Consider the following 15,827-nt stretch of genomic DNA (forward strand, 5'->3'; position numbering starts at 1 on the left):
TATATATATATATAAAGAGTAATGTGTATGTACTAATCTGTGTTTAGGTAAATGGTTAAACTATCCTATACTGTTTTTTAATGTTTGTGTTTTGGTTGTGTGTGTTATCCACAGGTAGACACCATGAACTACGTGGGCCAGCTGGCAGGCCAGGTGTTGGTGACTGTGAAGGAGCTGTATAAGGGCATCAACCAGGCCACACTGTCAGGCTGCATCGACGTGGTAGTGGTCAGACAGCCTGACGGGACCTTCCACTGCTCCCCCTTCCACGTACGCTTTGGGAAACTGGGCGTGCTGCGCTCCAAGGAGAAAGTGGTGAGTTTTGGGGATAACTGATAGAGAGAGGTCAGAGTTTTTTCTGCATAGAAAATTAGTTTTTTCAGGCCGCCTATGTCCAAACAGTAAAAAATAATCATACATAATTTTGAAAATAATTTTCAGTGTAAACTTAAACGACTAAAAACAGATATAAAGTACACTACCGGTCGAACGTTTTAGAACACCTACTCATTCAAGGGTTTTTCTTTATTTTTACTATTTTCTACGTTGTAGAATAATAGTAAAGACATCAAAACTATGAAATAACACATATGGAATCATGTAGTAACCAAAAAAGTGTTAAACAAATGAAAATATATGTTATACAGTGAGGGAAAAAAGTATTTGATCCCCTGCTGATTTTGTACGTTTGCCCACTGACAAAGACACGATCAGTCTATAATTTTAATGGTAGTTTTATTTGAAAAGTGAGAGACAGAATAACAACAAAAAAATCCAGAAAAATGCATGTCAAAAATTTTATAAATTGATTTGCATTTTAATGAGGGAAATAAGTATTTGACCCCTCTGCAAAACATGACTTAGTACTTGGTGGCAAAACCCTTGTTGGCAATCACAGAGGTCAGATGTTTCTTGTAGTTGGCCACCAGGTTTGCACACATCTCAGGAGGGATTTTGTCCCACTCCTCTTTGCAGATCTTCTCCAAGTCATTAAGGTTTCGAGGCTGACGTTTGGCAACTCGAACCTCCAGCTCCCTCTACAGATTTGCTATGGGATTAAGGTCTGGAGACTGGCTAGGCCACTCCAGGACCTTAATGTGCTTCTTCTTGAGCCACTCCTTTGTTGCCTTGGCCATGTGTTTTGGGTCATTGTCATGCTGGAATACCCATCCACGACCCATTTTCAATGCCCTGGCTGAGGGAAGGAGGTTCTCACCTAAGATTTGACGGTACATGGCCCCATCCATCGTCCCTTTGATGCGGTGAAGTTGTCCTGTCCCCTTAGCAGAAACCCCCCCCCCCAAAGCATAATGTTTCCACCTCCATGTTTGACGGTGGGGATGGTGTTCTTGGGGTCATAGGCAGCATTCCTCCTCCTCCAAACACAGCGAGTTGAGTTGATGGCAAAGAGCTCGATTTTGGTCTCATCTGACCACAACACTTTCACCCAGTTCTCCTCTGAATCATTCAGATGTTCATTGGCAAACTTCAGACGGGCCTGTATATGTGCTTTCTTGAGCAGGGGGACCTTGCGGGCGGTGCAGGATTTCAGTCCTTCACGGCGTAGTGTGTTACCAATTGTTTTCTTGGTGACTATGGTCCCAGCTGCCTTGAGATCATTGACAAGATCCTCCCGTGTAGTTCTGGGCTGATTCCTCACCGTTCTCATGATCATTGCAACTCCACGAGGTGAGATCTTGCATGGAGCCCCAGGCCGAGGGAGATTGACAGTTATTTTGTGTTTCTTCCATTTGCGAATAATCGCACCAACTGTTGTCACCTTCTCACCAAGCTGCTTGGCGATGGTCTTGTAGCCCATTCCAGCCTTGTGTAGTTCTATAATCTTGTCCCTGACAACCTTGGAGAGCTCTTTGGTCTTGGCCATGGTGGAGAGTTTGGAATCTGATTGATTGCTTTTGTGGACAGGTGTCTTTTATACAGGTAACAAACTGAGATTAGGAGCACTCCCTTTAAGAGTGTGCTCCTAATCTCAGCTCGTTACCTATATAAAAGACACCTGGGAGCCAGAAATATTTCTGATTGAGAGGGGGTCAAATACTTATTTCCCTCATTAAAATGCAAATCAATTTATAACATTTTTGACATGCGTTTTTCTGGAGTTTTTTGTTGTTATTCTGCCTCTTACTGTTCAAATAAACCTACCATTAAAACTATAGACTGATCATTTCTTTGTCAGTGGGCAAACGTACAAAATCAGCAGGGGATCAAATACTTTTTTCCCTCACTGTATTTGCAATTCTTCAAATAGCCACCCTTTGCCTTGATGACAGCTTTGCACACTCTTGGCATTCTCTCAACCAGCTTCACCTGGAACGCTTTTCCAACAGTCTTAAAGGATTTCCCACATATGCTGAGCAGTTGTTGGCTGCTTTTCCTTCACACTGCGGTCAGACTCATCCCAAACCATCTCAATTTGGTTGATGTCAGGGATTGTGGAAGCCAGGTCATCTGATGCAGCACTCCATCACTCTCCTTCTAGGTAAAATAGCCCTTCCACAGCCTGGAGGTGTGTTGGGTCATTGTCCTGTTGAAAAACAAATGATAGTCCCACTAAGCCCAAATCAGATGGGATGGCGTATTGCTGCAGAATGCTGTGGTAGCCATGCTGGTTAAGTGTGCCTTGAATTCTAAATAAATCACAGACAGTGTCACCAGCAAAGCACCCCCACACCATAACACCTCCTCCTCCATGCTTTACGGTGGGAACTACACATGCGGAGATCATCCGTTCACCCACACCGCGTCTCACAAAGACACAGCGGTTGGAACTAAAAATCTCAAATTTCCACCGGTCTAATGTCCATTGCTCATGTTTCTTGTCCCAAGCAAGTCTCTTCTTCTTATTGGTGTCCGTTAGTAATGGTTTCTTTGCAGCAATTCGACCATGAAGGCCTGATTCACACAGTCTCCTCTGAACAGTTGAGTTGTGTCTGTTACTTGAACTCTGTGAAGCATTTATTTGGGCTGCAATTTCTGAGGCTGGTAACTCTAATAAACTCTGGGTCTTCCATTCCTGTGGCGGTCCTCATGAGATCCAGTTTCATCATAGTGCTTGATGTTTTTTGCGACTGCACTTGAAGAAACCTTCAAAGGTCTTGAAATGTTCCGTATTGACTGACCTTCATGTCTTAAAGTAATGATGGACTGTCGTTTCTCTTTGCTTTTTTGAGCTGTTCTTTCCATAATATGGACGTGGTCTTTTACCAAATAGGGCTATCTTCTGTATACCACCCCTACCTTGTCACAACACAACTGATTGGCTCAAACGCATTAAGAAGGAAAGAAATTCCACAAATTAACTTTTAAGAAGGCACACCTGTTAATTGAAATTCATTCCAGGTGACTACCTCATGAAGCTGGTTGAGAGAATGCCAAGAGTGTGCAAAGCTGTCATCAAATCAAAGGGTGGCTATTTGAACAATCTCAAATCTCAAATATATTTTGTTTAACACTTTTTTGGTTACTACATGATTCCATATGTGTTATTTCGTAGTTCTGATGTCTTCACTATTATTTTACAATGTAGAAAATAGTAAATATAAAGAAAAACCCTTGAATGAGTAGGTGTTCTAAAACTTTTGACCGGTAGCGTACGTAGAAAAGATAATGGACCTATATATTTTTAAATAAGATCATCTTGAGAACCAACAATTTTGTCACTGCGGCCAACAGGCGGGCCTCTAATATTTCCAGACCAAAACACTTGCTGTGAAAGGTATGTAGGGTTGCAAAATTCGGATCATTTTGCAACAAATGTAAGGTTCCTGGAATTAGGAAGGAATAAGCGGGAAATACAGCATCATCCAACCAGGATTTCTGAAAACCTTGGAATTTTGGGAAAGTTAACCGAATTTTGTAACCCCAGTGAAAAAATTCCCAGAGCTAAATCCACCCATTTTACCAGACACTTTATCCAGCGCAACTAGGGTCAAGTACCTTGCTCAAGGGCACATCGACAGAGCTTTCACCTAGTTGGCTTGGGGATTTGAACCAGTGACCTTTCAGTTACTGGTCCAATGCGCTTAACCGCTAGGCTACGTGCCGCCTGCCTAGAATCTTTCTTACACCTTGCTACTGTATTCCGCATCATCTCTGGCAGATAGAAGGATGTTGAAAACCTTTGTCTAGGTCTGTAATGGCAGTTTAGTATTACAGGGTTCCATTTGCTTGTTCGCTCTATCACATCCAATACTGACGTGTAATTAGGGCCCTTTCATGTTGCTGTGTGGAAATGCTGCTGCTTGACACAGATCCAGGTATAAAGAAGTCCTTCTGAGAGAGCAGTTGAGAGTGAATGTGGGGAGGACGACCAGCCCAGCTCATCCTCCCGAGACACTGGGGTTGCATCTCAAATGGCACCTTATTCCCTATTTAGTGCACTACTTTTGACCAGGACCCATAGGGATCTGGTCAAAAGTAGTGAACTAAATAGGTAATAGGGTGTCATTTGGGACAGAGGCAGGAGCACCGCTGTACCGCTACTGCTCGCCTCAGTCACTATGGCAACACAGTTTTAGATTTTCCTCTGCATAGGGGAGGAGAGATGGCCTTGATACAGTACAGAGAGGAATGTAACATAACAGTGTGGGAGGACTGACACAGCATCAGGCAATGGATTTGGTGATGATGCTATCTTTTATAAGATCCTTTGAAAACTCATATAGCTACTGCACTGGTTGTATTATTGATGGACATACAAATATATATCCTTTACAGTGCCTTGCAAAAGTATTTATCCCCTTTGGCGTTTTTCCTATTTTGTTGCTGCAAAGCTCCACAGCGGAGATTGGAGTATCTGTCCATAGGACCACTTTAAGCCGTACACTCCACAGAGCTCGGCTTTACGGAAGAGTGGCCAGAAAAAAGCCATTGCTTGAAGAAAAAAATAAGCAAACACGTTTGGTGTTCGCCAAAAGGCATGTGGGAGACTCCCCAAACATATGGAAGAAGGTACTCTGGTCAGATGAGACTAAAATTGAGCTTTTTGGCCTTCAGGGAAAACGCTATGTCTGGTGCAAACCCAACACCTCTCATCACCCCGAGAACACCATCCCCACAGTGAAGCATGGTGGTGGCAGCATCATGCTGTGGGGATGTTTTTCATCAGCAGGGACTGGGAAACTGGTCAGAATTGAAGGAATGATGGATGGCACTAAATACAGGGAAATTCTTGAGGGAAACCTGTTTCAGTCTTCCAGAGATTTGAGACTGGGATGGAGGTTCACCTTCCAGCAGCACAATGACCCTAAGCATACTGCTAAAGCAACACTCGACTCCCGAGCAATACCTCCCGAGTGGCGCAGTGGTCTAAGGCTCTAGTGGCTGTGCCACTTGAGATCCTGGTTTGAATCCAGGCTCTGTCGTAGCAGGCTGCAACCGGGAGACCCATGGGGCGGCGCACAATTGGACCAGCGTCATCCAGGGTAGGGGAGGGAATGGCCTGCAGGGATGTAGCTCAGTTGGTAGAGCATGGCGTTTGCAACGCCAGAGTTGTGGTTTCGATTCCCACGGGGGGCCAGTATAAAAAATAATAATGTATGCACTCACTAACTGTAAGTTGCTCTGGATAAGAGTGACTGTAAATGTAAAAATGTTTAAGGGGAAACATTTAAATGTCTTGGAATGGCCTAGTCAAAGCCCAGACCTCAATCCAATTGAGAATCTGTGGAACCCATCCAACTTGAAGGAGCTGTAGCAGTTTTGCCTTCAAGAATGGGCAAAAATCCCAGTGGCTAGATATGCCAAGTTTATAGAGACATACACAGAGAGACTTGCAGCTGTAATTGCTGCAAAAGGTGGCTCTACAAAGTATTGACATTGGGGGGGGTGAATAGTTATGCACGCTCAGGTTCTGTTTTTTTGTCTTATTTCTTGTTTGTTTCACAATAAAAAATATTTTGCGTCTTGAAAGTGGTAGGCATGTTGTTTAAATCAAATGATACAAACCCCAAAAAAATCTATTTTAATTCCAGATTGTAAGGCAACAAAATAGGAAAAATGCCAAGGGGGGTGAATACTTTCGCAAGCCACTGTACATAAAACATTTAAAATTTTCTTCCTTTACTGAAACAGACCATTATCACTCTGTCTGCGTCCCAAATGGCATCCTATTTCCTACATAGTGCATTTCTTTTGACCAGAGCCCTATGGGGGCCTCTACACAGGCAGCCCAATTCTAAGTGTCTTTTGACCAATCACATCAGATCTTTTCACATCAGATGTTTTTCAGAAAAAATATCAGAATTGGGCTGCCTGTGTGAACTTAGCCTAAGACTGCAAGCAAGTTTATACACTGAACAAATATATAAACGCAACATATAAAGTGTTGGTCCCATGTTTCATGAGCTGAAATAAAACCTCCCAGAAACTTTCAATACGCACCAAAAGCTTATTTCCCTCAAATGTTGTGTACACATTTGTTTACATCCCTGTTAGTGAGCATGCCAAGATAATCCATCCACCTGACAGGTGTGGCATATCAAGAAGCTGATTAAACAGCATGATCATTACACAGGTGCACCTTGTGCTGGGGACAGTAAAAGGCCACTCTAAAATGTGCAGTTTTGTCACACAACACAATGCCACAGATGTCTCAAGTTTTGATGGAGTGTGTGATTGGCACGCTGACTGCAGGAATGTCCACCAGAGCTGTTGCCAGAGAATTTTGTATTCATTTCTCTACCACAAGCCGCCTCCAACATCGTTTTAGAGAATTTGGCATTACGTCAAACTGGCCTCACAACAGCAGACCACGTGTATGGCGTCGTGTGGGCGAGCGGTTTGCTGATGTCAACGTTGTGAACAGAGTGCCCCATGGTGGCATTGGGGTTATGGTATGGGCAGCCATAAGCTACGTACAACAAACACAATTGCATTTTATCAATGGCAATTTGAATGCACAGAGATACGGTGATGAGATCTTGAGGCCCATTGTCGTGCCATTTATCCACGCCATCACCTCATGTTTCAGCATGATAATGCACTGCCCCATGTCGCAAGGATCTGTACACAATTCCTGGAAGCTGAAAATGGCCCAGTTCTTCCATGGCCTGCATACTCACCAGACATGTCACCCATTGAGCATGTTTGGGATGCTCTGGATCGACATGTACGACAGTGTGTTCCAGTTCCACAGCCATTGAAGAGGAGTGGGACAACATTCTACAGACCACAATCAACAGCCTGATCAACTCTATGCGAAGGAGATGTGTCGCGCTGCATGAGGCAAATGGTGGTCACCCCAGATACTGACTGGTTTTCTGATCCACGCCCCTTTTTAAGGTATCTGTGACCAACAGATGTATATCTGTATTCCCAGTCATGTGAAATCCATAGATTAGGGCCTAATTCATTTATTTTAATTGACTGATTTCCTTATATGAACTGTAACTCAGTAAAATCTTTGAAATTGTTGCATGTTTCGTTTTAATATTTTTGTTCAGTATAAATGCCCTGGTTATTATAAAGTGTTAGGGGCTGTATATTTCAAGCTTCTGAGAGTAGGAGTGCTCCCCAGTCCATGGGCAAAACTGATCCTAAATCAGCACTCCTAGTCTGAGACAATTGATACATATGGCCCCAGAGTTCCTCCATAAATGGATGCCTGACCTGTCCTTTACCTCTGCAGATTGACATTGAGATCAATGGAGAACCAGTGGAGTTGCACATGAAGCTGGGGGACAACGGAGAGTCTTTCTTTGTACAGGAAACCGAGCAGCATAATGTAAGTTTTATAAGTTTTATAATCGGTCTAATGACAACCACTGTTGACACAGCTTATTACTGACTATGTATGTGTCCCAAATGACACCCTATTCCCTAATACGTGCACTTATTTTGAGCAAATGTAGTGCATCATGTAGGGAATAGGGTACCATTGGGGATGCAGTCTATAACGTGATCTTGTTGTGACTCGTTGTCTCTTTGTCACCCCGACCCAGGAGATAATCCCTGCCCACCTTGTGACGTCGCCAATCCCCACAGAGGAGACTCTGTGGAGGGGCAGAGAGTCCAGAGCTGGGGGGTCGGGCCTGGAGGGTGGGCTGCAGCCGCCCCATGGGGACTCAGAGGATCCAGCCTCCTCCTCGATCCCCCTCCTTCCCCCAAGCACCACAGCAGGGAAGAAGAAGAAGAGACGCAGGAGGAAGCACAAAGCAGACCCCCGTAAGGAGGAGCAACAGGCCTCCACTGCTGGTGGTGAGGAGGTCTGTGAGCTGAGCTCAGACGAGGAGCACGGTACACACAACAACGGCAGGTAACTGGACAGAGGAGTAGGGTGTAGTTGCCCCTAGATGCGGATCTTGAGCAGTTCACCCCCCCACACTAATGGTTAAGGATTGGGGGAGGGGAACCTGATCCTAGATCTGTACCTACGGGAACCTTCACCCAGAGCTAATTGGACAGACAGAGGGGGCTGATGGGGGCTCAATGACTCCATGGGCACACTCTCAGGTTGTGTCTGGGTGGGTCTGCTCTGCACAGTGTGTGTAGAGACTAGGGAGTGTTAACACTGTGGTCAATGGGGGGATCTTCTTCACTCCCTCAGGGCCTCCTCGTTCTCTACAGTGAAGGACTCAGTGGAACACAGGCAGCACCCTACCCTCCACTCCCTGGACAGCTACCCCTTCTCTGATGGAGACTGGTCTCCCGGCGACAGCCACAGGTATGACCCCCTCACTCAGTCACTCAGTCAATAACTTCCTAATCAAATATTTACACAGATAATGCAAACAGTCAGGATCATTAGGAATATTTTTTATTTCCTTAGGATTTAACAAAACAAATCTAGCGTCAATCTAGTGCACCTGATTCTAATAATTAGCTGGTTGATAAGCTGAATCAGGTTAGTTACAACTGGGGTTGGATTGAAAACTTACAGGAGGGTAGCTCTCCAGGAACAGGGTTGGAGAGCCCTGATCTAAGGCGTGTTATAGAGCAGTACACTGGACAGCCGTCAATGCGCCTTTTATTTTAAAGGTAATGTTCCTGACGTCGGCTCAAGCTTCAATTATCTTAAAAGGCGCATTGTCGAATGTACAGTGTATTGCTCTATAACACGCCTTGGACTGAATCCCAGCTTAGGTAGATATAAATAAAAATGCTAGCACGAACATTGATAAAATAGCCCTGTGGAGCTGTGAATACATGTCCTCTTGTGGTCAAAGTAAATGTATTGTGCTGTTTTCTCGATTGCAACAGATCCCCAAGATCCCTGTCTGAGCCCATGTCTCCAAAGAGTGACTCAGAGCTGATGGTGAAGTCATCAGAGAGCATGCTCAGAGCAGATTCACACATGCAGTGGTCTTGGGGAGAGTTCCCAGAATCCACCAGGGTAAGGCCTAGGTCTTGCGTTTCAAATGGCACTCTATTCCATATATAGAGATGGAAACATGCCAAACATTTTATAATATGAAATCCCTATACCCACTGATTTCATATTGACTCTCTTTTTGTCCAGGTCAGTAAGAAAGAGCGCTCGGAGCTGCCTAAGACGGTGACTATCACCCCATCAGAGAGCACCCACTTCAGGGTCATCCTCAGCTCTGAGGCCATGGAGGTGGAGGCTGGGGGACTGCACACCTCTCTGGACCCGGTGTGTGGACCTGCCATCGTCAAACCAGAGCCCCGGACCCTCAAACAAAATACCCTCCACAGCTCCAAACACCAACCACCCGACCCTCTATCTGAACCCCATCATCCCCCCAAACCCATTCATGACCATTGTCCACCCCAACCTGAACCATGTCCCCTCAAACCAGAACCAGGTGCTCTAACGTCAGAGCCCAGTCCAGACCTCTGTATCCTGGCCAAGCCTGAACGGAGTGCCCATTGGACCACTCCTCCCAGGGTGCTTGATTCCAGCCAGAGGGACAGTGGCTCTGCTGCCTGTGGGGCCAGTTGCATGGCCGGGGACCTGGGATCCATCGACTCCAAGACTGACTCCCCCTCCAAGAGGAAAGGTACTAATTGTGCTTGTAATAGCAACTGAAAGTATTTTAAAAACCAAATTGAACGTATGCATAGATGGTTTATATAAATAGCTTATTGATCAAGTATAACACATGACTTAGGCCTTTATAAGGCTTCTGGCTTACTTGCTTATGGCAGCACAATGTGCCGGATGATGGCATGTATGTACAGTGGGGAAAAAAAGTATTTAGTCAGCCACCAATTGTGCAAGTTCTCCCACTTAAAAAGATGAGAGAGGCCTGTAATTTTCATCATAGGTTCACGTCAACTATGACAGACAAATTGAGGAAAAAAAATCCAGAAAATCACATTGTAGGATTTTTAATGAATTTATTTGCAAATTATGGTGGAAAATAAGTATTTGGTCACCTACAAACAAGCAAGATTTCTGGCTCTCACAGACCTGTAACTTCTTCTTTAAGAGGCTCCTCTGTCCTCCACTCGTTACCTGTATTAATGGCACCTGTTTGAACTTGTTATCAGTATAAAAGACACCTGTCCACAACCTCAAACAGTCACACTCCAAACTCCACTATGGCCAAGACCAAAGAGCTGTCAAAGGACACCAGAAACAAAATTGTAGACCTGCACCAGGCTGGGAAGACTGAATCTGCAATAGGTAAGCAGCTTGGTTTGAAGAAATCAACTGTGGGAGCAATTATTAGGAAATGGAAGACATACAAGACCACTGATAATCTCCCTCGATCTGGGGCTCCACGCAAGATCTCACCCCGTGGGGTCAAAATTATCACAAGAACGGTGAGCAAAAATCCCAGAACCACACGAGGGGACCTAGTGAATGGCCTGCAGAGAGCTGGGACCAAAGTAACAAAGCCTACCATCAGTAACACACTACGCCGCCAGGGACTCAAATCCTGCAGTGCCAGACGTGTCCCCCTGCTTAAGCCAGTACATGTCCAGGCCCGTCTGAAGTTTGCTAGAGTGCATTTGGATGATCCAGAAGAGGATTGGGAGAATGTCATATGGTCAGATGAAACCAAAATATAACTTTTTGGTAAAAACTCAACTCGTCGTGTTTGGAGGACAAAGAATGCTGAGTTGCATCCAAAGAACACCATACCTACTGTGAAGCATGGGGGTGGAAACATCATGCTTTGGGGCTGTTTTTCTGCAAAGGGACCAGGACGACTGATCCGTGTAAAGGAAAGAATGAATGGGGCCATGTATCGTGAGATTTTGAGTGAAAACCTCCTTCCATCAGCAAGGGCATTGAAGATGAAACGTGGCTGGGTCTTTCAGCATGAAAATGATCCCAAACACACAGCCCGGGCAACGAAGGAGTGGCTTCGTAAGAAGCATTTCAAGGTCCTGGAGTGGCCTAACCAGTCTCCAGATATCAACCCCATAGAAAATCTTTGGAGGGAGTTGAAAGTCTGTGTTGCCCAGCGACAGCCCCAAAACATCACTCTAGAGGAGATATGCATGGAGGAATGGGCCAAAATACCAGCAACAGTGTGTGAAAACCTTGTGAAGACTTACAGAAAACGTTTGACCTGTGTCATTGCCAACAAAGGGTATATAACAAAGTATTGAGAAACTTTTGTTATTGACCAAATACTTATTTTCCACCATAATTTGCAAATAAATTCATTAAAAATCCTACAATGTGATTTTCTGGATTTTTTTTTCTCATTTTGTCTGTCATAGTTGACGTGTACCTATGATGAAAATTACAGGCATCTCTCATCTTTTTAAGTGGGAGAACTTGCACAATTGGTGGCTGACTAAATACTTTTTTCCCCCACTGTATGTGTATGTATGTACAGTGGGGGAAAAAAGTATTTAGTCAGCCACCAATTGTGCAAGTTCTCCCACTTAAAAAGATGAGAGAGGCCTGTCTCATCAAAATTACAGGCCTCTCTCATCTTTTTAAGTGGGAGAACTTGCACAATTGGTGGCTGACTAAATACTTTTTTTCCCCACTGTATATGGTGGATTGGAAGTGATGCAGACAATTACATTGATGGAAGCTACAATCTATCTGCAATATTAAAGCTGATCTACCCCCTAAAAAAATTATTTAAAAAAATAACAACAAATAAAAGTATAACACATGACTTAGGCCTTTATAAGGCTTCTGGCTTACTTTCTTATGGCAGCACAATGTGCCGGATGATGGCATTCCATAGCCCTCTGTTGTTAATGACAGCTAGTATGAACAAATGCTTTATGTTTTATGTCCCCTATTTTATGTTTTATGTCCCCTATTTTAAGTACCCCATAGCTCCATCACTACAGAATGGTCTGATGGCAACAGAGAGGAAATGGTTTAGTCATGAGTAAGGCCTCAGACAAACCAATAGCGTTTGCTGGCCGGTTCATTCCTACTAGGCGGTGCCTTTTGGACCTCATAACATTTTGGGGAAAAAGTATATCAGAAAAAAATATATATATCAGAAAAAGGACATGTTTGACTTTCAGAAAAACGTATTGGGTCAACATATTTTAGGTGCATTTTCCGACCTGTTAGGTGCATAATCCTAAAGTGCATAATCCTAACAGGGTGGAACATAACAGGATGGAAATCTGGAGCCTAAATTAGCCATAGCTCTGTGAGTGAGTAAGATTGAGCTAGCATAATGGTGAACACTTAAACAGGATCTATCAAACATATTTAAAAAATGTGGTTAATTTAGCCTAACAGGTTGGAAATGCATGAAACATGGACAAATAGATAAAACTGAGTGTTTATATTTATTTAGCCTTGCACCATTGTTTTCCCACCAAAGAAATGATGACACTTCCTGAATGTGGTGTTATTGTAGGAAGGGGTTGTTTTCTTGAAGGAGAATTACAACAAACTAACAGGGTGGAAAGTATTATCAGGGACACACATAAAATCTTAAATAAAATAATAATAAATACAAACACCATGAAAAAAAAAAAACAGTGGTGAGAGAGAATTTAACCAGGACTATAAAATAGTGAAGAAAGATTTTAAGTATTTTATAATTTTATGGCTTATATTTATTGTGGAAGTTGATGAATAACAACCGGGAACATGGCAAAAACGCCTACATCCACTGAAATAAAGTGTTACAAATTGATACAATTTCCTTTCAAGATCCATATTTCTTTATTTTTAAGGTAAAGCCTTTTGGAATCCACATTTTACACTAAATAAGAAATGATGTTTCCTGGGGACAGAAAAGACGCAGCATGGTAGGAATGACCCGGCTGAGAGTACTTAGAACCTCTGAACATAGTGCCTGCCGTAATTTGCGAGTGCACACGGTTTTACATGTAGAATTGTGTGATAATGTCGGCAGTCAGAGAGGTCTACAGCAGGTGGTCCCTAAAACAGCGTGCTGAACGATCAGCAGATGAAAGCTAGATCCACATTCGGTGCGATGTGTGCGAGCCTTAAGGGTTCAGACAGTGTTATTGACTACATCCAGACAGTGTTTGGTAGAGCAGTGTGTCAGAGAACACTAACAGGAAAGACGTGGTTTGCTCTGTGAGGTCTGGGAAGTTCTCACTTGCCTCTCTCTCAGCCTGCGTCTCAAATGGCAGCCTATTTTCTATAGTGCACTATTTTTGTCCAGAGCCCTGGTCAAAAGTAGTGTACTAGGGTGCCATTTAGGATGCACACTCAGTCTGAATGGGGCTGTGAATGGTTTATGTGAATTCTGATTGTCTTTGTGTGTGATTAAGGTGTGAGGAAGAGGAGTCAGCACCAGGGGCCTGAGGATATCTACCTGGACGACCTGAACGCTATGGAACCTGACGTTGTCGCACGCTACTTAGGTCCCAAGAGGTATCTCATCATGCCATTCATCCCATGTATTGAAGCCCTATTCCTTTCATAGCGCACTACTTTTGACCAGGGCCCATAGGGTTGTGTTGCAGTGACTGACCAGTCTGTGGTTGTGTCTGTGTGTTGCAGTGAGTCCGAGACGGTCCCTAAGCACTGGGTGGAGGTTGGCCGGTGCGATGGGTCCCAGTCTCCCCAGTCTGTGGGTAGTGCAGCGGCCGACAGCGGGACCGAGTGTATGTCTGACTCGGCTGGGGATCTACCAGACATCACCCTGTCTCTCTGTGGAGGGGTCGGAGAGAACTCTGAAATCTCTAAAGGTAAGGTGTCCTACTGTATGTAAGTGTTATATTATAGTGACTAGGGCTGTGTCCTAAATTGCACCTTATTTCCTATATAGTGCACTACTTTTGACCAGGGCCTGTAGGGAATAGGGTGCCATTTGGGACATAGCCTAGGGCTTCACTTTGATAAGTACGCAAATAACTAACTAGTACACTATTACTCACAAATGCCACAAATAATAATGTGATATATTATATTATATGACAATAGAGATGCTATAATGATGAACAGATTATGATGCCTTGAAGATGCAAATGCTATAATACTTTTATTGCAGAGAAATTCATGGAGCACATCATCACATATCATGAATTTGCTGAAAATCCAGCAATCATCGACAATCCCAATTTGGTGGTTAGAATTTCAAACCGGTGAGTCGTTACAGCCATCATACTCATACTAATTCATATTACTGCATCATTCTAATTCTTAGACTGAAATTTTGAACAGAAGTTCACAATTTGTAGATTTCCTTTAACAAATCACAATTCTATTATTATACAGTTCCTTCAGAAAGTATTCACACCCCTTGACTTTTTCCAAATGTGGTTGTGTTACAGCCTGAATTTAAAATTGATTAAATTGATACCCCATTATGTCAAAGTGGAATTATATTTGTACACATTTTTACAAATTAATTAAAAATGAAAAACTCAAATGGCTTGAGTATCAACCCCTTTGTTATGGCAAGCCTAAATAAGTTCAGAAGTAAAAATGTGCTTAACAAGTCACATAATAAGTTGCATGGACTTTAACATGATTTTTGAATGACTACCTAATCTCTGTACCCCATTATCTTTAAGGTCCCTCAGTCAAGCAGTGAATTTCAAACACGATTCAACCACAAAGACCAGGAAGGTTTTCCAATGCCTCGCAAAGAAGGCCACCTATTGGTAGATGGGTAAAAATATAAAAAAGCAAACATTGAATATCCTTTTGAGCATGGTGAAGTTATTAATTACACTTTGGATAGTGTATTAATACATTTAAATTTTAGTCATTTAGCAGACGCTCTTGTCCAGAGCGACTGCATACATTTTCATATATTTTATTTTTTACTGGCCCTGTGTGGGAATTTAACCCACAACCCTGGCATTTCAAGCACCATGCTCTACCAACTGAGCCACACCCAGGCACTACAATACAACCAGTCACTACAAAGATACAGGCGTCCTTCCTAACTCAGTTGCCGGAGAGGAAGGAAACCGCTCAGGGATTTCAACATGAGGCCAATGGTGACTTTAAAACAGTTACAGAGTTTAATGGCTGTGATAGGAGAAAACTGAGGATGGATCAACAACATTGTGATTACTCCACAATACTAACCTAATTGACAGAGTGAAAAGAAGGAAGCCTGTAAAGAATAAAATATTCCAAAACATGCATCCTGTTTGCAATAAGGCACTAAAGAAACACTGCTACAGACACTAGGAGGAAAATTCACCATTCAGCAGGACAATAACCTAAAACACAAGGCCAAATATACATTGGAGTTGCTTACCAAGACGACGTTGAATGTTTTTGAGTGGCCTACTTACAGTTTTGACTTAAATCGGCTTGAAAATCTATTGCAAGACTTGAAAATGGCAGTCTAGCAATGATCAACAACCAACTTGATAGAGCTTGAAGAACTTTTTCAAAGAATAATGTATACATATTGTACAATCCAAGGGAGCAAAGCTCGTAGAGACTTACCCAGAAAGACTCATAGCTGTAA

The 15,827-nt window shown here is 43.3% G+C and overlaps 1 protein-coding gene across 1 annotated transcript in view; it reads left to right on the forward strand.

Annotated features, from left to right (window-relative positions):
* The window catches only part of lpin2 (lipin 2), a 57,751-nt gene that overhangs the window by 34,354 nt on the left and 7,570 nt on the right, over positions 1-15,827 (forward strand). Inside the window, exons 2-10 of the mRNA XM_084141287.1 lie at positions 115-315; positions 7,649-7,744; positions 7,962-8,275; positions 8,567-8,683; positions 9,220-9,352; positions 9,479-9,980; positions 13,666-13,768; positions 13,898-14,085; positions 14,388-14,481. Coding sequence (XP_083997413.1) covers positions 124-315; positions 7,649-7,744; positions 7,962-8,275; positions 8,567-8,683; positions 9,220-9,352; positions 9,479-9,980; positions 13,666-13,768; positions 13,898-14,085; positions 14,388-14,481 — 1,739 coding nt within the window. The 5' untranslated portion in view covers positions 115-123. The remainder of the gene's footprint in view (positions 1-114; positions 316-7,648; positions 7,745-7,961; positions 8,276-8,566; positions 8,684-9,219; positions 9,353-9,478; positions 9,981-13,665; positions 13,769-13,897; positions 14,086-14,387; positions 14,482-15,827) is intronic.

The sequence above is a fragment of the Coregonus lavaretus genome, assembly GCF_964263955.1.
Source record: "Coregonus lavaretus genome assembly, chromosome: 2".
NCBI classification, from domain to species: Eukaryota; Metazoa; Chordata; class Actinopteri; order Salmoniformes; family Salmonidae; genus Coregonus; species Coregonus lavaretus.